The 21,697-nt window shown below is 40.7% G+C and overlaps 1 protein-coding gene across 2 annotated transcripts in view; it reads right to left on the reverse strand.

Moving 5' to 3' along the window:
- Nucleotides 1-21,697, reverse strand: part of PHLPP2 (PH domain and leucine rich repeat protein phosphatase 2) — a 68,471-nt gene that overhangs the window by 14,841 nt on the left and 31,933 nt on the right. For both annotated transcript variants that reach the window (XM_037164221.2, XM_037164228.2), the window contains exons 5-12: nucleotides 14,778-14,903; nucleotides 13,324-13,478; nucleotides 11,404-11,550; nucleotides 10,776-11,006; nucleotides 9,405-9,607; nucleotides 6,098-6,158; nucleotides 2,832-2,927; nucleotides 1,359-1,514 (exon numbers count right to left, since the gene is read on the reverse strand). In XM_037164221.2, the coding sequence (XP_037020116.1) occupies nucleotides 1,359-1,514; nucleotides 2,832-2,927; nucleotides 6,098-6,158; nucleotides 9,405-9,607; nucleotides 10,776-11,006; nucleotides 11,404-11,550; nucleotides 13,324-13,478; nucleotides 14,778-14,903 (1,175 nt within the window). The remainder of the gene's footprint in view (nucleotides 1-1,358; nucleotides 1,515-2,831; nucleotides 2,928-6,097; nucleotides 6,159-9,404; nucleotides 9,608-10,775; nucleotides 11,007-11,403; nucleotides 11,551-13,323; nucleotides 13,479-14,777; nucleotides 14,904-21,697) is intronic.

Consider the following 21,697-nt stretch of genomic DNA (forward strand, 5'->3'; position numbering starts at 1 on the left):
ACAGAAGGAGAGAAACATCAACTTGTTGTTCCCTTTATTCGTGCATGCCTTGGCTGAATCTTGTATCTGCCCTGACCGGAGATTGAACCTGCAAACTTGGCTGTCGGGACAACTCTTTAACCAACTGAGCACCCGGCCAAGGTGATTATTTCTTTAGGCCATGATTCCCAGAAGCAACTCCTGTGTTACACATACTGCCAAACTGAGCTCCAGAAAGGCTAATACCAAATCATACTTATCATACATACTAAATGTATTATATATTCAAACACTTCTTGGAATTTCAAAAGATTTTTTTTAGAAAGTCCAACCAAAAGTATTGAGATGTTTAAGCTGATGAAGAACAAACCAGACACTTGTGGGCTAAATGCTTTTTTATGTTTCCTGTAGCCTAGTGATTTTCAACCTTTTTCATCTCCTGGCACACATAAGCTGATTACTAAAACACCTCGGCACACCAAAAAATATTTTTTTTGCCAATCTCACAAAAAAATAGGTATAATTTCAATTCATTCACACCGTTTGGCTATTGTTGTGTTGGCTGTTGTCATTTTTTAAAATTTGACAACCCAAGGGAAAAGATCAGTGCCCCTAAATAATATAGTTAGTGCATGTTTTAAAAATTCTTGTGGCACACCAGTTGAAAATCGCTCCTGTAGCCTTTAAATTACTACTGCTTATCTCTGTCTTTTCCGTGTCTAAACTGGGGACAATACTGCCTTCTCCATAATGCAGAAGGCTATAATTAAAAACTAATTTTTATTGAATGGTGGGCAACATACACATTAGATAAACCCGACTATGGGTGTTAAAATAAAAAGACATATTATCTATTGTTAGTTTACAGTGTGAAAGCAAATTAACACCTTCTGAAAGTTACCTTTAAATGCACTTATCAAAATAGGTAGTAAAAAAGTGCTGCAAATAGAGAATGAAAAACTTAATGATAGTTTGATAAAGCTAGAAGGAAAAACTAAGTGAACTGGTATGTCCTTTTGTCCTAATGCAGAAGCTGAAAACTGCCAAGGAAGCTATGTCACAGCGTTGTGATTTCTCTTTAAAGGTCATAACTGTATTCATTTTCTAAGATGAAAGCCCAACCCTTCCCCATCTGTTTGAAACTGTTTATAATACCAAAACTTAAGTATCTGATGGTTGCTCAACTTCTGAGTTGAAGATTACCTCCTCATAAAACAGTGTCATATTTTATTTCACAAAAAGTGCAAATGTCTCTACCCATAGCTGGACAGTGAGGTGAACACTGTAAATCTAGTTCCAAAGGTCACCCCAATGACCAGCCAGTGCAGTTTGTTTAAACCGATGATTCGGCTCTTCCACATACCGTCTACAGGACTTACTTTAAGGCCTTGGAGAAGAGGGTGTCCGGCAGCCGGGTGAGCAGGTTATGCTGAACGTCCAGCACCTCCAGAGGGATGTGCTCCACCAGCACTGGGAGCTGCTGCACACGATTGTGTCCCAACATCAGTTTTCTAAGACTCAAGCTACTAAGAATTCTGAAGGTGGGGTAGGGGTGGGAGGACAGCACAGAGACACAAAAAACTTACTTAAGTCTTTCTTTCTGAGTCTGCCCTTAGATCTTGAAGTGACATCAGTAAGTGAACAGAAACACACTTTTCTAGACAGTATAATCTCCGACAAATGCCTGGGCCGAGACAGCAGCCATGGCTGTGTATTTACCCACCGCCCACCAGGAAGTCCTTAGGGTCATTCTGGGAAAAGGTGAATTAACAAAAGCAAACAGCACAGAACAGATCTAAGCAAATAATTTCTGGAATAAATCGACTGACATTTTAAGTCTAGATAGCACCAAAAAGTTCAGTGAATATATTAATATAATTAACTATAATAAATCAGTAACACAATTTATTAAAACAAAACCACTATTCTGTACTTAAAATGTGTCAGTCCACTTAACTATGAAGGTCAGAAGGGTTAGTGCCTGAATCACCAAAGACCTCACACTGGATTTAGTAAACGGCACCATCAAGATTTGAACTAAGGTCTGACTCCAAAGCTTGGGTTCAAACCTACTATACTGCAAAGCCTCCAGTTTAGTTTTAAAGACTCCACTAGGTGATAACTACACATTTTACACCTCACTAAATAGTATTTTCAATGCTTCTGAACACACCATTTACGCCTTCCCCAAAGCACATCTCTCTTTCCCCACTCCACACACAGAAATCCTACTGTCTTGTCAAGGTCTGCCCAAATATGCATGCTCCACGAACCATTCTCTAATTATTTAAGTTCTGATTTTCTAAAACATTTTATTTATACAGTGCAGTGATGAAAAGTGAAGGCAGGAATGACTACATTCAAATGCCGGCTCTTATCATTTCCCGGTGAAGTGTGACCTTGGGCAAGGTACCCAGCCACGCCAAGCCTTCGCTGCCTCATCCGTAAGACGAGGATAACAACACCTATATAATAAGGCTCTCAGAGGACTAGTAAATAAGATAATAAAGTTCATAGACTATCGCCTAGCTCACAATAACTCATCCAATAAAAATTATTAGTAGTATCATATCACCAACCCACACCAGCAACCCCTGTTACGTTTTATCAGTTAGCTGCGCGCAAGGCCAACTCCCTGCTTGCTAAGTTTCTCGCAGGCCAAGATGATGCACTGGCCTGACTGTACCCTTCAGAGCACGTCGCACTGCCCTGTCCTCAGCGGGCACTCAATAGTCATTGAACAAATGAATGAAAGCACCTATGCAAGGGAACCCAACTCTAGGAAAACAATACATGCATACAAACACATATTAACATGCATGTACATAATATATACATTAACACACACTGACCTCATAGGAACCTCTGTCAGAAGATTATAGCTCACATCTAATATTTCTATCTTCTTTGCTTCACAGGCCCAGTCAGGGACACATTCCAGCAGGTTTCTATAAAGAATAAATAAACATAAGTCACTTATGACGACTAGTAGAACTCATTCATTCGTCTGTAATACATCCGTGAACTGGCCCAAGAGCCCCGGAGGGCAGGAGCACCCCCCCGAGGCATTCTGGGTCCACCGCCTGGAACACACCAGGTGGTCAATGAACGCTGTTTAAAGGTGAACAGACAAGCTCCCACACGTGCAGCACTGGGTCGGTATGCTGCGTGCTCACACAGGACACAAAGGCTTTCAGCAGCAGGAAGGCACACGTGTAGTGGGATGGCTGAGGGAGATGAGGAAAGACTTCATGGAAGAGACAGCATTTTAAACAAACCTTTGAAGATGAGTAGGGTTTCCACAGGTGTAAGTGGGGGAAGAAGAAACGTACACTCTGGAGAAAATGAACAGAATGAGTGAAAGCGAGGCAGTAGGGGCACAAGATAATGGGTGTGGGGTGGGAGGTGGAAGTTTCAAATCATTTAGAATGTGAATTCAAATAGTTAGTAGAGCACGGGGCAGACACCTAGTAAAAGAAATGCTATTTTCAGAGGTCACTTAGCCTCTCTGGGCCACGGAGTATCTACTGAGCAATCGACTGAAACGAGGCGGAGGAATGAGCTAAGTGCTGTACGAGAAGTGCAGGTACTGCTAGGGTGGCTTAGCTGAAATGGATCAAAGTAAGCTCCCTGAGAAATATGACATCTGGGTTAGAATTTGAAGAATTTAGTACCATGATGACTTGAAGTGAGGAGGACATTCCCAGAAAGAGATGACGTGAGAACACAAAGACAAGAAAAGAAATGGCATGACATATGTGAGAATAATAATAAGCAGTTTGGTGATATGGCAGAGAGTGATTAAGAGTCAGGCTGCAGGGCCTAAATCATGTCCAGAAGGTTGTGACTTTATCCTACAGGTACGGGGGGGGGGGGAGGCGGCGGTCACTGAAGGATTAGTAAGCAATGGGGAGATGAGTCAGTTTTGCATTTTAAATAAAAGGTCACTCTGTGGATACATGGAGGTCTGTTTGAGGTATTATATTAGTAAAAGGAAGAAGAATCAGGGAGCTGTTACAGAATTTCAGATAGGCAGTGATATGGGCCTAAATGAGTGGTGTTATACTCGGAAGAGAGGGGAGGAATTTCAGAACTATTTAGGAGGAAAAAAGCAAAACTACTGCAGATGGATTAGACATGGGAGTAGAGCAGAGAGCAGAATCAAAACGACTTCCAGGTTTCTGACCTAGATGAGCAGAGGGAAAAATCACATCCAGAGAAAAGACCAAGGAGCTCCAAATGAGGTTGGAAATCATGACTCTATAGCAGTGTCCATCTGGATATGATTGTCTTATGATAATGCCCAAGCTGAAATAGAAGACAAGTTAAAATGGGGTGTGGAGGTGGGTGAGTTTAATTTTGTACACGTTTAAGGTACTGGGAGGTGTGCAGATCGAAATGGCTTCGTAAGGAATGGGTCGTAAGGAATGGGACATGTGGGTCTGAGGCCGAAAGGAGAGGGTCTAGGCTGGCAATCTGGCTGACACTGAAGTGCAGCTGAAATCACTGGAATAAAGGAGATCACGTCAAATAAGAAGGAGAGCAGGCCAAGGGCAGAACAGACCCTGGACTAGGCACCGTCGAAGGACGAGCTGTGGAAGAGAAATATGCAAGAGAGACAGAAGGAATGGTCAAGGTGACCTGAACCAAATTAGACAACTCTGGAAACAACGTTCTGGAAGAAAAGAGAGTGAGAATAACAGTGCTGATATAGGAAAGTTCCCTAACAGAAGGTCTAATGCAAGTTGCTGTGGGATAAGCAAATGGGAATGAGAATAACTGAGCCACCAAATGCAAATAATAGAGAAATTTAGATCAAAAGGTGATGAAAAAGATTTGATAGTAGCTAGAGGAGCTGCAAGATAAAGGGAACTTGTTAAGACAGAAGAGATGTGACTGTGTGTACAGGCCGAGGAAAGGAAGACACTGAGCGCGGGTCAGAGGAGGAGGAAGCTGCTAAGAGGGCTGGGGAGGGGAGGGGGAGGCAGAGTGGGTGGGATCAAAGGCACAGATGGCTGCCCTGGCCTGCGGAGAGGAAAGAAGCTGAGGACAGATATAAACCTACGTGAATTTAAGCAAAGTGGGGAGGAAGCTGAGGGACATCACCCAAGATGGCCTCTACTTTCTCGGTCAAGTAGGAGTGGATGAAGTGCAATGCAGCTGAGGGGAGCTGAGCAACTGGGGGCGGGTGCCCAGGACAGTGGAAGGAGCTAACAGTTAGGACCGTAAGCTCCAGATGAGGTTGGAAATCATGAATGTAAAGTGGTGACCACTGATTTTCTTCAGCAAGGATCAAGTTCAGTGGAGAAGGTAAAACTTATTACTGATCCATATTGGGGTTTTGCCAGGAAGATATGACAAAGAAATGCATGGAAGGGGACCTAGAACAGCTTAATAATAATGTTAACAAAGTAACAACAACAGAAAGAAAACTGGTGATAGCAACAAGTATTTATTGAGAGACTATTTTATGGCAGGCACTATGTTGCACATTTTGCATTTTTTATCTCATTTAATCTTTGTAACAACCTTGGCGACACAGGACTCTGCCCACTGCCCTGTGTACTCTCTGCTCACAGCACTTACGAAGTTGCCCTTAACTGTTTGTCAAACTCTCCAACAGACTGTAAAATTCAACCAGTGAACCATGAATGACTAATGTTAAAAATGAATGAAGGAAAATAAAAACAAACCTCATCTACATTAACTCTTGACCAGCACCAGAAGTTAATGCAATCCTAAATATAATTAATATCTCTCTGAAAATCAGACCAACATGAGTCACAAGAGTATCAAACAAATAAAAAATTCAAAATATACTATTTAAAACCAAGAATTATCTCATTCCAACTGGCAAAAGGAAATCACTGTTCTGATTCACCTCCCCTAAATTCATAGGTTTTAAGAACAAGTAATTCACTGGCCCATTTCTGTTTCAAAAGGAGCCTTCCTTTAACTGGACAGTATGGGCATTAGACTAATTCTTCCACTCATCCTTTCCTCCTTCTCTGGGTTACCCAAATATTTCAATATATTTAGATTTCTTGTACAAATTATCCGTATACATCTTTTAAATATTAGCAGTCAAACAAGCACCACCCTCATGAGACACACTCACCTGGAAAGTTCTAGAGAAGTGAGAAGACTGGGGACTGGGTAGACATTCACTGCTGTCAGCCCTAATCAGAAATAAATGGGTGTTAGTAACACTCCCTAAAGAAGCAAGGAACTGAGCGTTAGTTACGAGGCGAAAGTGGCTTAGTGACATCACCAGAGAGGAGACTGACGTCACCTACTGCCGTGAAGTGAAGACAAAAACCACTAAATTCACACGAGCTGCTGGAGCCCAGTTTGAAGACCAAACTCGACAACTGACGAAGGACCCACAGAATAACTAAAAACTAATTGGATTTTTTACTGGCAATATTTTAACTTTCAACTAAAGTAAAACATAAATATAATCTTAAGTGTACAGATCAATGAATTTTTACAAACAGGACACAGAGTGTGACCAGCGCCCAGAGTGAGAAACAGAACGTGACCAGCTCTGCAGACGCGTCCCCTTGTGTGCCCTCCAGTCACTGCCGCCCCATCCTGACTCCCTGCACCATCTGCTATTTTGGCCTATTTACACACACACACACACACACACACACACACTGCACGTGAAGTCTTTGATCAGACTTCATTCACCCAACATTCTACTTGTGAAATCTGTTCATATTATCGCATGCAGTTGTAATTCATTCATCCTATCGGCAGTCTAAAGCTTTTTATGTAAGTGTAAAATTTATTTCTCCATTTTACAGTTTTAGAGCATTTAAGTCTTTTCCAGGTGGGATTACTATAAACAGTGCTTCTATGGGCATTTTCCCCATGTCTTTTGAGGACTAACGTAAGCATTTATACTGAGTATAAGCTTAAGAGAGGAACTGTCGAGTACAGGGGCTGCAATGTTCAGCCTTAGAAGACAGTTCTGACCAGTTTTCCAAAGTGGTTGTACCAACTTACACTCCCACCAGCTGACACTGGTATTTTCAGCCTTTTTCATTCTAGTCCTTCTGGTAGGTGTGCAATGGCATCACACTGGGGATTCAATCTGCACACCCCTGACGACTAGTGCCGTTGAGTGCCTTTTCTTATATTAACTGATCATCTGGGTAACTCCTTTTGCAAAGCTGAGTTTTTTACTTTTTTAAAAAAGATTTTACTTATTTTTTTTAGAGAAAGAGGTGAAGGGAGGGAGAAAGAGATAGAGAGAAACACAGAAACATCAATGTGTGGTTGCCTCTCACACGCCCCCTGATAGGGACCTGGCCTGTACCCAGGCACGTGCCCTAAATGGGAACTGAACCTACGACCCTTTGGTTGGCAGGCCAGCACTCAATCCACTGAGCCACACCAGCCAGAGCAGTTCAAAACTCCAAATGTTGATGTGAATTCTTCCAGGTGGTTGAATTTAAGGATTCTGTAAAGAGAGTAGCTAACTTCAAATAGGCCCCATTTATTCCAGTACTGGGATAGAATCTTCATTACCAAGAAGGACTGCATCTGTGTCAATGAGGTCTTATTCCATAGGGCCAGTCAGATTCCTCAGACACATTAAGAATAGAAAATGGAGCGCTGGCTGGTGTGGCAGTGGACTGAGTGTTGGGCTGCAAACCAAAAAGTAGCCAGTTCAATTCCCAGTCAGAGCACATGCCTGGATTTCAGGCCAGTTCCCCAGTTGGGGGCATGTGAGAGTCAACAGACTGATTTATCTCTTACACATTGATATTTCTCTCCCTCTCTTTCTCCCTCCCTTACCCCCTCTCTAAAAGTAAATAAATAAAATCTTAAAAAAAGAAAAAAATAGAAAATGGGCCTGGCAATGAACACTTCCATGGCAAAACACCTACTACCATCTCGCAATATCTATAAACAACGTAAGTCAACGCTCATTAGCTGTGACACTATTCTGATCTCAGCAATTAATCTAAGCCACAATCTAAAGCTTCTGTAACATGATTAAAGGCAGTCAAGAGAAGTCCTTAACTATCTTTTATCCTAATAATGTACAGTATTTTAGAAATACAGAAATTTAAGAGAATAAAATAATGAACACTCTTTGACTCATCATCTAGCTTTTAACAAATCCTCACATTCTGCCTTGTATGCTTCAGACTTTTTAAATAAGAATTAAAACACTGCACACACCAAGAAGTAAACATTATCCTGAATGTGATTTTTAGCATTCCCATGGATTCTTTCATAGTGTTATGGCATACTTATAGCTAAGAAAACATTTTTTGTGTGTTTAAAAATTTGATAATAACTATCATAGCATACATATAATTATGTACTTTCTTTTTTTACTCAATAGTGTTTCTGAGCTCTGACTGATAGTGGGCTGGGCATCGTCCTGCAAACCGAAAGGTCGCTGGTTTAATTCTGAGTCAGGGCCCATGCCTGGGTTGTGGGCCAAGTCCCTGGTTGGGAGAGTGCAAGAGGCAACCAATTGATGTTTATTTCCCCCCCTTCCTCCCTCCCCTCCCCTCTCTCTAAAAATAAAATCTTTTTTTTTAAAAGTGTTTCTGAGATTTATCCATATTAACACACTAAGCTTTAGTACACTGATTTCCATTGCTGTGTAATAATCGATTATACAAACATATCACTGTTTACTCATTTTTCTATTGTCATTTAAAAATTTTTTCTTCACTATAACAAACAACGCTGTGCTAAGCACTCTTGAACATATCTCCTGCACATGGGAAACGTCTTTGGGAGATACTCCAAGCAAGGGAGCTGCTAGAATGTGGGCTACACATACCTTCAACTCGCCGAACACCGTCATGTTGCTCTCAAAGGCGGGTTTACCAACCGACCCCCTCACTGGCAGTGTATGGGGCTGCTTCTCCCTATTGTCAATAGCACTTAGTCTTCTTTTTGTAATTTGATGAGTATAAATGGTATTATCAAAATCTGCACTTTGACACTTAGTGAAACTGAACATCTTTTCCTTTCCTTCTTTAAACACAGAAAAATTATAACCTCTTTGGTAAAGAAGAACTCTGCACGAAAAGAATGGCTTCAACAAATAAGAAACCTTTTACATTGAAAAATATTCCTGGAGCAAATCACTCTTGAAACGAGGGGCTTCTCACTCTAGAATTGAGGCAGCACAAGGTTTTAGATTAGAAACTGGCAAAGGGCTGTATTTACTCAATATTTGGCACCTAGTAAAGTTCAAAGTATCTTATGATGTCTTTTTCATGCACATCTTAACCACTTACGTGTTGACAGCAAACTTAAAACATAAAGCTAGGTCTCAAAGCACCTCAAACTCTGCAGAGTGGCTGAGGAACACCGCACTTGCCACTGTTCTTAGAAAGCTCTGATGCGAGCTACAGGAGAAAAAACAGGAGGCCAGAGAGAGAACTCACTGTTCGAACTGGCGTAGAGAGTTCGAAGTGAGAAGCCACTGAGTGTCAGCTCCCTCAGCTGGTTCCGCTCACAGTGCAGCTGCTCCAAGCTACATAAGGAGCTAAGATCTAAGTCAGCCAGTTGATTGTCCCGCAGATCCATGTGGGTAATGCATTTATTTCCCTCCAGATTTTCAATAACCATGGTTTTCAAATGGTTCATCCTTAATATTCAGAAATAAGGAAATGATTAGAAATAAAGTCTATTAAATGTGCTTATCAAAAGAAAAAGAGATATGATCCCCTTCTCTTTCCCAAACAACTTTTAGTTAAAAACTTCCATCCAAATACCTAACAGAGTCAGGTAGGGACGAAGGAGTATGACGAAGGAACGAGGAGGTGAACAGAACCGTCCGAGCCAGTGAACAGCAAGGCAGGCGGGGAGCACACGACAAGAGCAAGAGGAAGCGGCCACACTTCCTTCCATGGCTCTGCCTCCTCTTTCTAGTGCCAAGGCTCACATTCCATTAATTAACGGAGAGGAAAATAATCTGTATCTATATGGAATAAATAGTTCAAGGCCAAGTTACAGAAAATGGCTTCTTAGTTCTCTTTAAGTATATGATTTAATGCACATAGGCTTATTCTCATTTTCCTGTATTTCAAATTTTTTTTCTGTTATTATGTCTTTATAAGGATATCAATGGTTTAGTGTAAACGAAGTAACATCTAGTATGTCTTTAAGAAGATAACTACAAAATAAAACTACTAGAAAAGTTATTAGCAGTAAAACCTTTAACATTTTAATTATAATACAATGGATATCAAGAAACCCAATGATTAAGTAGAAAAATGGTCAAGTTTTATTTAAAAAAAAAAACACTGCCCATCGATAAGCATATTAAGATGCTGAACCTCACTCACATAAATTGATTAAAACATAAAATATTGCTTCTACCTAATGCAATGACAATAATGGAAAAGAATGCCAAATCCAACACTGGTAAGGGTGTGAGGAAATGGGAATTCTCATCAAATGTGGCTGGCAAGGCAAGTTAGAACAACCTTTGTCGAAGGCAATCTGAAGTTGCTCTCATATGGTCCACCTGTACCTCATTCATCACCTCGGCCAATGAGTGAAAGGTGGAACTTCATCACAGCTTTGACAGACACATGCACAAAACCCAAGGGGGTAGGATCAAGGGTGGGAAGTGGGGACGGCTGGGTTGAGGGGGAGTGGCGGAGGGAAAATGGAGACACCTGTACTTGAATAACAGTTTTTAAAAAATTAAATTTAAAAAAGCCTAATGTTTTAAGGAAGTCTTTATAAAGAGAAAACTTAAAGGTCCACTGGAGATCCATCTAAAGAAGGTCGGTGACAAATGACCTTACCTTAAATCTATGTGTTTGATATGGCTCATCCTGTTCAGCACCCCGAGGTTTAAAACTTCCAGTCGATTTCCTGCCATAACCACTTTATCTAACATAGTGAGCTTCTCATAAACCTCGGGAATTTGGCTAAAGTTGTTGAAGGAGATTCCCAGAGAGGAAAGTTGTTGCAGATTTCCCAGCTCTTCAGGCAAAGTAGTCAGAAAGTTGCCATCAAGACAGAGAGTTTGAAGACTGTAGAAAGAAAACAAGTATACTTTAGGAAGGTTTTAATTGGAATGGACAGAACTAGAATTATGGATTCTAATTTATGTCGCTAATTTATTATGAATCTGATAAATGATATAATGTCCTAAGTCCATCTACAGAAACTCACTAATATGATGACGGCTTAACAACGGACACTGATGGTCCCTCCAACATTGAAAACAGTCAGAGCCTCTGCTGTTGAAGGTCACTTCAGCTGCTACAGACACTGTAACTGCTACAGACCAGTAACTACTGCTGACTAGAATCCCCGTAATTACAGGATTTCACAGTGAAAGCTCACGGTGCTACCTTCATTCCAAGTGCCAGACAAGTAACATTCTGCACGGGAAATGAAAAATGTAGTAAGAGTCAAGATACTTACTTTTGAAGATTGCCAATCTGACTTGGAAGGTCGTGAAATCCATTACAGGAAAGATTTAGCTCAGTGAGGGTCGAAATCTCACATAACAATACAGGAAACAACCCAAGTTTATTATGGGACAAGTTCAGGCCCTTCAGCTGAGAAAATCTAAAAAGCAAAGGTACAAATTATAATATATATTACTGAATGAAAAAGTGACCTATTTCAAATGCTCGCCATAGAATCTGATCCACAAATATTTATGAAGCACTCACTGTACTGCCAAACACCGCACACGGCACAGACGCCGGGATGGCCAACACTAAGTCCAAGCTGTCAAGGAAACCAGGTCTAGTGTGTCAGGAATTCTCTCTTATGCTCAAAACGGTGGACTTGAAGAAAAGCTCATGCTGACACAACTATTTTTCAAGTCAAACTGATATACTTGAAATCTTTTCCTTTATTAAATTTCTATGTGCGATGTAACATACAAAAGCCTTGCAACAGTTAATCAACTCATGGACACAGAAATAGCTAACGAACATGCAAATCAAATCTCATAAGCAACTTTTTTCATATTGAAATTATGTTGGCTCAAATGTCACTTGAAATGAATGGGCCACTTACTCAAGCTTGAGATATGTATGTAATATGCAGTTTTACTGTAATGTGACCTGATATACAACATGAAATAGAAATGACTAGTGTTTCTGTTTTGTTCGGACAAGTAAAAGTATCCTACACAGTCTTAGCCCGAGACAATATCAACCTAAATTGTATCTATAGGAATCCCTCTGGTAACTCTACTTGAAAGTATTATATTTGATTATTATGTACTTACTAATTCAAGATGATAAGGCTGAGGTGGTGTTCTCCACAATGAAGCTCTGTACCACCTGCTTCTAAATTTGGGTCCTTGGTACCTCACTCTAATGCTGCTCTCCCCAATTTTCAATTCTTGATTTCTAATTGTACTGACACTGAATACTGACTGTGGCCTTGATGCCTTAACTTCTGAATTCTTAACCCAGCCATCAAACTAGATTAACCCTATTTTCACAGCAACTTAGAAGGAAATGCTAGAAACCTACTTTCTTACAACTATAGCTTGTTTTTATTTTTTACATATCATTAAAACAGTTATCCCACTACTAAATATAGGCTTATACTCTAGAAACTTTGTAAAACATGAGAGAAAAATAATAGAGCTTTCTGAAACTTATTCTAGAAATAGCAGTTATTAAGGAGTGTGTAAAATGTCATTTCAGTGTGTATTATCTTTTTAATCACCATGTTAACTTGATTGCTTTTATTTCCAATTTCTCTGCTCCCCACAAGAATCCCAGTTACTTACACCATATACTTATTCACTGCCATCGTTTTTAAAGGGAAGAGGGAGGTGACGTGAGTGGAGAGTGGTAATGGGAAACATACCGGCATTCTAACAAAGGAGACTGAAAACATATACCATGGTCCCTTAGGAACGAAATGGTTCCTTTCTTAGAAGAGAAGTTTGATGGCTAATAAAAGGCTAGAGAGTTTGCAGGAGTACATACAAAGGAAAGATAAAAGCCCTAACCTAGAAGTGAATTTCTTAAAATTAGGCCTTATTCCCTTTAAGTCAATTGTTTCAAAAACTTCCATAAATTGAACCTCTCAATTTACCCTGACTACTGTCAGTAACTTCTATAAAAAGATAATCCAGAGCAACGGCAGCTCAGTGTTGCCTCCACAGCAGAAATTCTGCATCTATTTCCTGTTTGATAAGAGGGGGGATAGAAAATTGGAAAATTGTAAAAATAAAAAATTGTACTTCCTTTTCAAAATGGAAGGAAATTTTCAAATATATATGAAGGTAAGCACGCTCACCTCAGAGTCTAAACCACTAAGATACTATGACTCATTTTCACGAGTTAGCCCGGGCACCTAGTCTGCACGTACTTGTAAAGAGTGTCAAGGCCCCCCGGTCTCTCTAGTTGCATGAAGTTGTGTCGCAAGTTGAGGTAGGTGATGTCTTGACTGTAGAAGAGATGCTCGGGAACCTCCTCAAGGCTGTAACACGAGAGATCGACAGTACTGATTCGCTGGGACACCACCTGAGTGAGGTCAAAGGAAAGAGCCGTCTGAGCTTGTGCTGTGTGCTCTCACCCAACACAGCACAGGATGGCATTCACACAAACAAGCCCGGACTAAGAGGATGGAAATGAAAAAAAAAAAAAAAAAAAAGGTAATGAGATCCCGTTATTCATTTATAAAATCCATAAGCTGGTAGGAAAGGCCAAAGGAATGCTGTGAAGTGTCTATGAGCAAAAGATAAAAAATATATAAATCATAAAGATGGAAAAGTAACATTCCATGCAAGAAGGAATGTTAAGGAGACTGAAAACTACAAAACTTTGGGAGGCAGTGTGATATCGAAAGGCAGGGCTTTCTGTAGCCACATGGGCCGTACGCTCCTTACTCATGTGGTTTCCTCATCTGCTGTGAGGATACGATTAAATAACCGAGAACACAGCACCTTGCTTGGCATGCAAAAGATACTCAAAATACTAATTTCTCAGGGTAGAAGAATGGAATAGCTACTAAAAATTGAAACCACGGTAGTTTTATTATGAGCAGATATTATTACGTAAGTATAGAAAATTCAATAAAACCCAAACAAGGTTTATTTCTATAATAATATGCTAATAAAACTTGAGTTCTGAAAAATGAGTTTTGAAAATCAAAACATCACTGGAAAAGTCATTTACGTTGTAACGAAAGGTCGTAACACTGAAATGACCCTTTAGGCAACTACTTAGCTCCAGGAACAAAAATGTGTTCAAGTTCTGCAGAGATAACCAGGAGAACAACCGGGTCTGAAAGTTGCAATATAGTTTTAAAGCACTTCATCGTGACAGGCTAAAAAAGCAGTAATTACACTGAAAAGCTAATTGTCCTGAGCATACAGGAAGAATGGTTTGTGACAGGATCATAGGTCACGTCCCATCGACAAGTGCAAATCTTAAGTGGACCACCAAAGTGGTGCTAAATATACCCGGACCCAGAAAACCAGGCCACCAGTTAGGGGATGCTTCCATCTGCCACCAGCTACTGTGGCTGAGGGCAGGTCATTTGAACCCTGTTCCTTCAAGGACCTACCCTCCACAGAGAAATGGGATAAAGGTAAATGAACCTGAAAACACTTCTGAAAGCATTTTGTCCTCTACAAATATAAATAAGTTAAGAACCTGGTGGAATTCCTTGATTTCATTCATTATAGACTTAGAAAGACCTAGAATCAAATGTGTAAGAATTGTAATTTGCTCTCTTGGGAGTAAGTTTAGTTTCAAAATACATTTCTGTTGGGCTCCCACATTCTTATCTCCACATCATGACGCCTGACAGCTTATCACCTTGGATGCCTGCCGCTGCCATCTCTGGTACTCAGCCAAAGTCTCAAAGCTGACATGATAGGTCTGAGCTTGGGCTCCAGCCGAGCTGAACGCGAGGGAGAACTGCCGTCGCTTCACTTCTTCTACCTGAAGAAGGGCAAGAGAGAAAATGAGAACCAATAAAAATAAAAACCCTACCAAAAAGCAAAAGAAAGGCCCAGGCTGGTGCAGCTCAGTGGATTGAGCTCAGGCCTGCGAACCAGGCAATCGTGGTTCGATTCCCAGTCAGGGCACATGCCTGGGTTGCAGGCCGGTTCCCTGCAGGCCGGTTCCCAGCAGGGGACACACGAAAGGCAACCATACATTGATGTTTCTCTCCCTTTCTCCTCCCCTTCCCCTCTAAAGATAAATAAATTTAAAAAAAAAAAAGCAAAAGACAGTAACAAAGCAATAACTGAATTTTTATAAATCAGCAAAGGATCTGAATAGACATCCTTCAAAAGAAAGAGAAGTGGCCGACCAACATATGAAATGATGTTCAGTGCCATCGGTCACCAGAGGACTAAAGATCAACACCATGAGACACTACATCACATCCACTAGGATGGCTAAAATGAAGAACACAGATAGTGAGTGTTGGGTAACAGGCATAGCGAGGAAGTGGAGAAACTGGAACCCCGTCCACTGCTGGTGAGAACGTAAAATGTTGCAGCCACTTTGGGAAACAGTCCAAAGTTCCTCAAGATTGGACACAGAGTAAGCATATAATCCAGCAATTCCACTCCTAAGTACAGACCCCAGAGAACTGAGAACAGGCATCCATACAAAACATACATAAATTATAGCAGCATCATTCATAAAAGTGGAAACTACCCAAATGTCCATCAATAGGTAAAAGTACCACAATGTGGCTGGTATATCCACACAGTGAAATATTACTCAGCCATAAACAGAAATAAAATATTGATACACACAACATGTATTAACATTGAAAACATTATGCTAAGTAAAAGCAAACAGTCACAAAGAACCGTGTATGAAACATCCAGACTCGGCAAACCTGCAGAGATACAAAGTAGATTAACAGATGACTAAGGCTGGGGAGAGAACAGGCCAATGAGGGCTAAAAAGTGTGAGGTTTCTTTTCAAGGTCATGAAAACATTCTAAAATTGACTGAAGTAATCATTGCACAACTCTGTAAATATATTAAAAACTATTAAATTACACACTTTAAATGGGTGAGTTGCATGAATCTTAGTTATATATTAATAAAACTGTTTAGAAAAAGCAAAAGCATAATTATTCAACAAGCATGTTTTAAGATTACTCAAGTCACAATCATGAGTAAATTTATTTATTCATTTTTTAAAAGATGCTATTTATTTATTTTTAGAGAGGGGAAGGGAGGGAGAGAGAGAGGGAAACGCCAATGTGTGGTTGGTTATTGCGCTACCCTCACTGGGGACCTGGCCCACAACCCAGGCACGTGCCCTGACTGGGAATCGAATCAGTGACCCTTTGGTTCACAGGCCGACACCCAATTCACTGAGCCACATCAGCCAGGGCTACTTATTATTCTTTAAGTCACAAAATAGTCACAATCTGATAATTAAATATTTGTTGAATGAGTACATTCTACTGTTCTGGGCACTGGGGACATAACAGGGAAAAGAACATTGAAGCCCCTGCCCTCAACAGAGTTTATATTTGAGAGAAAAAAAACACTCTAACACCAAAACTGTGACATGATGTAGCAAGACATAAAATACAAGGTCTGTCCAGAAAGTATCCAGGCACGTACAATGGGAAAAGACACAAGATACAAGAAACACTGTACACAGGACAGTGATGCCTCAGTCCCTTTCAAAGCAGGCACCTTGGAACCTCACAGTTCTCCAATCGCCATCAGCTGCCCTGTTGTATTTTCCTGAATCTCATCAACAGTCTGAAATCTTCCCTTTCAAAGGTGATTCTAGTTTTTGGAAAAGCCAGAAGCCACCAAATCTGGGCTGCAGGGGGGCTGAATTTCCTGGGTGATTCTATGTTTTGCCAAAAAACTCTGCATGAGACTGATGCATGAGCGTGCACATTGTTGTGCATTGTGGTGATGAAGCTGCCAATCACCAGTTGCCCATAGCTGCATCCTTCTGAATCATCCCAATATTCAAGCTTAATGCAAAATTTCATGCACATTTGTTCCTCTACTTGCTTCGTCATTTGGAATGTGACGGCCACACAGTGCACATGTTCACTCAACAGTGTCTAATGCTCCCACTGACTAGTACAGTGAAGTCGCCATCATTCACACATGCACATTCCAGCCCACTCTCCTTGGCTGCCAGGTTACATCATTGTCACACAAACCATTTTTCTTATGTTAACCACGGCTGGACTTTTTCCAGACAGACCTTTATATAATAAGTAATACAAAGAAAAAACAAAGCAGGGTAAGGACTTAAAGGGGAACAGAGTGGGTGGTCTGAATGATGAATACAAAAGTCAAGGAAGGACTCAGTGAGGAGATCACATGTTAACAAAGACCCTAAGGGGGTCAAGGAGCAAAGCAAGGAAACCTCCTGAGGGAGAGGTGGCAACAGCAAGTACAAGACCCCACGATAAAAGGATGTGTGCTGTTTCAGAACCCGAATCTCCAGAACAGGACCAGGTGACAAGAGGCAAAGTTTCCACTCCAAAGGTTAGACTGCTCCAACCCTTTCCCCTAACATTCAGGAAAACTGGAGGTAGCCACCTGCCTACAAGGGTGCCCTGGCCTGCTTTTTGGACTCACCTCCTCCCTCCCTTACTAAGTGCTGGGCGAGGTGCCATTTCTGACTTCTTCCAGGGTTGAAGTGGAACGGGAAGAAGGACAGGGATGTAAGCCCAAAGGTTGTTACTAGACTAACAGTCATAACCTGACTTCACACTCTCCAAACCCAGCAAGTTTTAAAGGGAAGTTAAAAGCAGATTTCAATGGTTCCTTCTGAGGGTTCTTTGGATTACTGCCAACCCAATGCCACCAATGATGGCTTCTCACTTACAGATCTCTTAACCTGGCTAATGAATGCTATTCAAGCAACTGACCACTCTTTCCTCAGACCCCAAAGAATCTGGTGGTCCATATATAGCTTGTCCTCAAGGAAGCCTGTTTGCCCCTTCAGGTGGCCCTACTGGACATTGGACATGTTCTTGGAGAACCCACACCCTCAGCCATTGGCAACTGGTCTTTCTCAACCTATCTGGGCCACAAGCTAACACACCCAAGAAGTGCGCAGTGATCTCAATGAATGAGCTAGGTAGGCGCTTTGCTCTGTTACCAAAGCAGCCAGGGAGCCTATCTCTTGTCCTCAAGGCTTGCTGGCCAGAAGGCAGGACACTGGTCTATTATGTCTCCCTCACTGCAGGGGACCTGTATCAAGGTCTCTTTAGAGTCCTGCTGAAATCTCTTTCACCAGGCCTGAGGAAAAAGGAAGAAACCTCCCAATCCCCATCTGGGAGGGTGGCTTTGAAGAAAGCACAGCAGCTTTCTTCAAAGAAATTCTCCTCCAAATGCAACAATCCAACCTATGCGGCTTTGATGAGGAGGAAGTCTTTATAGTTAAGGAACCGCTTACATCTTTGTCTGACATCTTGATTTGGTGTATCACAGCTACTGCATCTTGGTGAGTCAGCTGGAAATTTCCAAGCTATCCTCATAAATCATTAGGTTTTTGGTGCTGAGTAAAGAGTGAGTCAAGTGGCAGAAACATAAAATACTTTTAAACAAAAAAGAATCATCTTAAAGATCCAAGGCCTGGTAGGGAAAACACTGTCCCAATATGCCAAGATTGTGGAGTTCAATCCCAGTCAGGGCACATTCAAGAATCAACCAGTGAACGTGTACATAAGTGGAACGACAAACTGATGTCTCTTTCTCTCTCTCTTCCCCTTCCTCTCTCTCAAATCAATTTCAAAAATCCAATAAAATTAAATAATATTCATAACTTTCAACTGTGATGCTCACAACATAAACATTTTCTTAGTAATAGAACACTGTAACTGAATGAGTCTATCAAAATAAAGCATCTAATTATAAAATGAAGAATACTGATTGTTTTAGAAAAATCTTCCCTTTAAAATATTTATTATGGGAATTTAAGGGGAAAAATGGGAGGGAATTTAAGGGGAGAAATAGGAGGGATTTAGAGGAACAAGTATAAAGGACACAGGGACAATAACTAAGGGGGGTGAAAACGGGAGGGAGGTGGGGAGCACTGGGGGGGTGGGCTGGGATGAGAGAAATAAACAGAAAATTGTACTTGAAAAATAACTAAAAAAAAAAAAAATTCACAAGCCCATCCCCGTGGCACAACCCTCAATCAGGTTACAGGCTTGGGAGAGAGAGCAATGAATTTTCCTTTCAAATAGCTTTTTTCCTTACAAGAGAAAAAAAATTTATTATGGGATGTTGACACAGAAAATTATAGTCACATAATGTCATACTGAGAATGGTTTGTAAATCTCCAATTAGAAGTTAATTTGTCAACCTCTCTGGTTAACTAATTACATTAATTATTGCATTATATATGCTGAGACTATATTGTAAAATATGTACAACTTCAGAGTTATTAAATATTCAGGATGAAATGCTACTTTCATTAATTTGTAGTGAGCCTCTTTATCCTGACTAATGCTTTTGCATTAGTCCTTTTGGGGAGGTTAAGTTTTACTGAAGCATAATTTACATAAAACTTGTGGAGTTTTAAAAAAATTTACAGATTGTATGTGAACACTTAGGTAAGTCTGTATAAATTGAACAGAGTTGTATAACCTCATCGCCCCCCAAATTTTCCTTGTACCATTCTGCGGTTAGTCCCCTTCCCCCCACAACCTGACAATCAGTGATCTGTTTCCTATCGGTATAGTCTTCTTGTCTTTTTCAGAATTTCATAATCTGGAATAATCTGACACAATTACTGTGGTTACTGATACATTCGGATTTATTTCTATAACTGTAATTTATAATTACTTACCATGCTAATTATTTTGCTTTTTCCCCACTCTTTCCCTTCCTTCTTTTAGCATTACAGATATTTTATGTTCTCTTCCCCCGCCCTCTACTTTTAGTGGTTATCCTTAATTTCTAAGTTTATATTTGACAATTATTCTAATGAAAATTAAAGTGACTTCATGGTTTCATCTTCTTATTCTAAGACTGTGTTGCACTTTTAATTATAGAACACACCACCACAACCTGGATGTTGTTTAGGGTAGTTTGAGCTCTAATAGTTGACATTCATAATTAAAATATAAAAGCTTTTAAAATTTTTTACGATCAGTATTAAATTTACGGCTACTATCAATGTCTGTAGTTGTTGTTTTGCATATCTTACACCTTTGCTGTAAAACAGAGGCTGACATTTGGCTATAAAACATAGGTTGACATTTACTTTCTTTCGACAATTCTGTAGTCTTCTCGTGTTGATGAAGACTGTTGTCAGCCTGTCAATTTTTGTAGGTAATCTTTTACTCTCTAGAAGCTTTTATTATCTGCTTTGGCCTTTGAGTTCTGCAACGTGTCTAAGTGTAGATTTATTTGTATTTATCTTCCTTAATACCCAGTGTACTCTCAATCTGAATGCCCCAGTTTCTCTATACTTCTAGAAAAATTTCAATCATTATTTCTTCAGACGTTACTTTTCCATTCTCCTAGACCCTCTTCTCTGGAGCTCCTGTTAATGTGTACCAGCCCCTCCTGTAAGGGCCCATATACGGGGTCCGGCTGAAGTAAGGCGTGCTTCAGTGTGCTTGGTACGGTAATAATATGGGTGTAATAATTTACAGTTTTAATTTGAACATTTCACTTAATATGTCATATAGTGTGCTTGAATGTGATATTGTTATGTTACAGAATTACATGCCGATGATTTTGTAATACAAGATTCTGTAATAAAAAAGAGGCATTATTTGTGCTGGACCCTGCATATATTTTAATCCTCACCAAAGGATATGTTTTTTATTGATTTTTAGAGAGAGAGGAAGGAAGAGGAGAGAGAGAGATCAATGCAAGAGAGAAACACTGATCAGAGGTCACCTTCCATACGCATCCCGACCAGGAATCAAACCCGAAACATTCTGGCGTACAGGACTGGTCCACCTCCAACGCTGAGGGGCTGTGTTGGCAAAGCCATCCCTGTCTGCCCATTTTCAAGGGCTTTCCCCAAAGTCCCACCTGGAAACTTTTGTTTGTATCTACTAGCCACCACTGGCCGCAAGGAAGGTTGGACAGATATAGTTTTTGATCTTGGTCACCCTGCCATCCCATCCTAAAAAGAAATTCTCTTGTATTGGTGAGGGAAGAGAAAGACTGGACAAGAATTACTTGAATGGAAGGTTCATTTTTTTTCATTCTCTTTCTTGCTGTCTCATCCTTCCTTTCTACCAACTCCCAACTTTGCCCGTTGCCCTCACTCACTTTCTCCCTTTGGAGAAATTTTACTTACTCTCTTCATTCCATTCTTTAGCCCCAGAACCAGGTCCCCTTTTGGTGGTGGGTTCCTGCCCCATCATCACGGGAATTACACACATCCATCCCCAAGCCAGTTGGGGTTTGTTCGCTTCCTGGTTCCAAGGCCCTGATCATGACAGGGGCCCCTTACTTCTCTGGGACCATAGCTAGAAACAAGCCTTGGTTCCAGTAAGTGGTTAATAGCAGTTTTGGGGTTTTTTGGTTGTTGGTGGTGTTTATTTTCCTGCTGTATTTCAGGAGCAAAGAGGACAACTTACTTCCTGGCTTTAAACAATAAAACGGCGCCAGGTCCCTCATTGTGAGCAGAGCACTCTTAGGTCCACAACTCACAGGAGCTGAATTCCTGGGTGGCCGCAACCTCCCAGACCCAGAGCCCGGCAGGCCCCCAGATTCAGGTCTACTCACCACTTATTCTTCTGTTGTGTATTTCTAAGC

Source organism: Artibeus jamaicensis, unplaced genomic scaffold, assembly GCF_021234435.1.
Source record: "Artibeus jamaicensis isolate MK-2021 breed Jamaican fruit bat unplaced genomic scaffold, CSHL_Jam_final contig_464, whole genome shotgun sequence".
Lineage (NCBI taxonomy): Eukaryota > Metazoa > Chordata > Mammalia > Chiroptera > Phyllostomidae > Artibeus > Artibeus jamaicensis.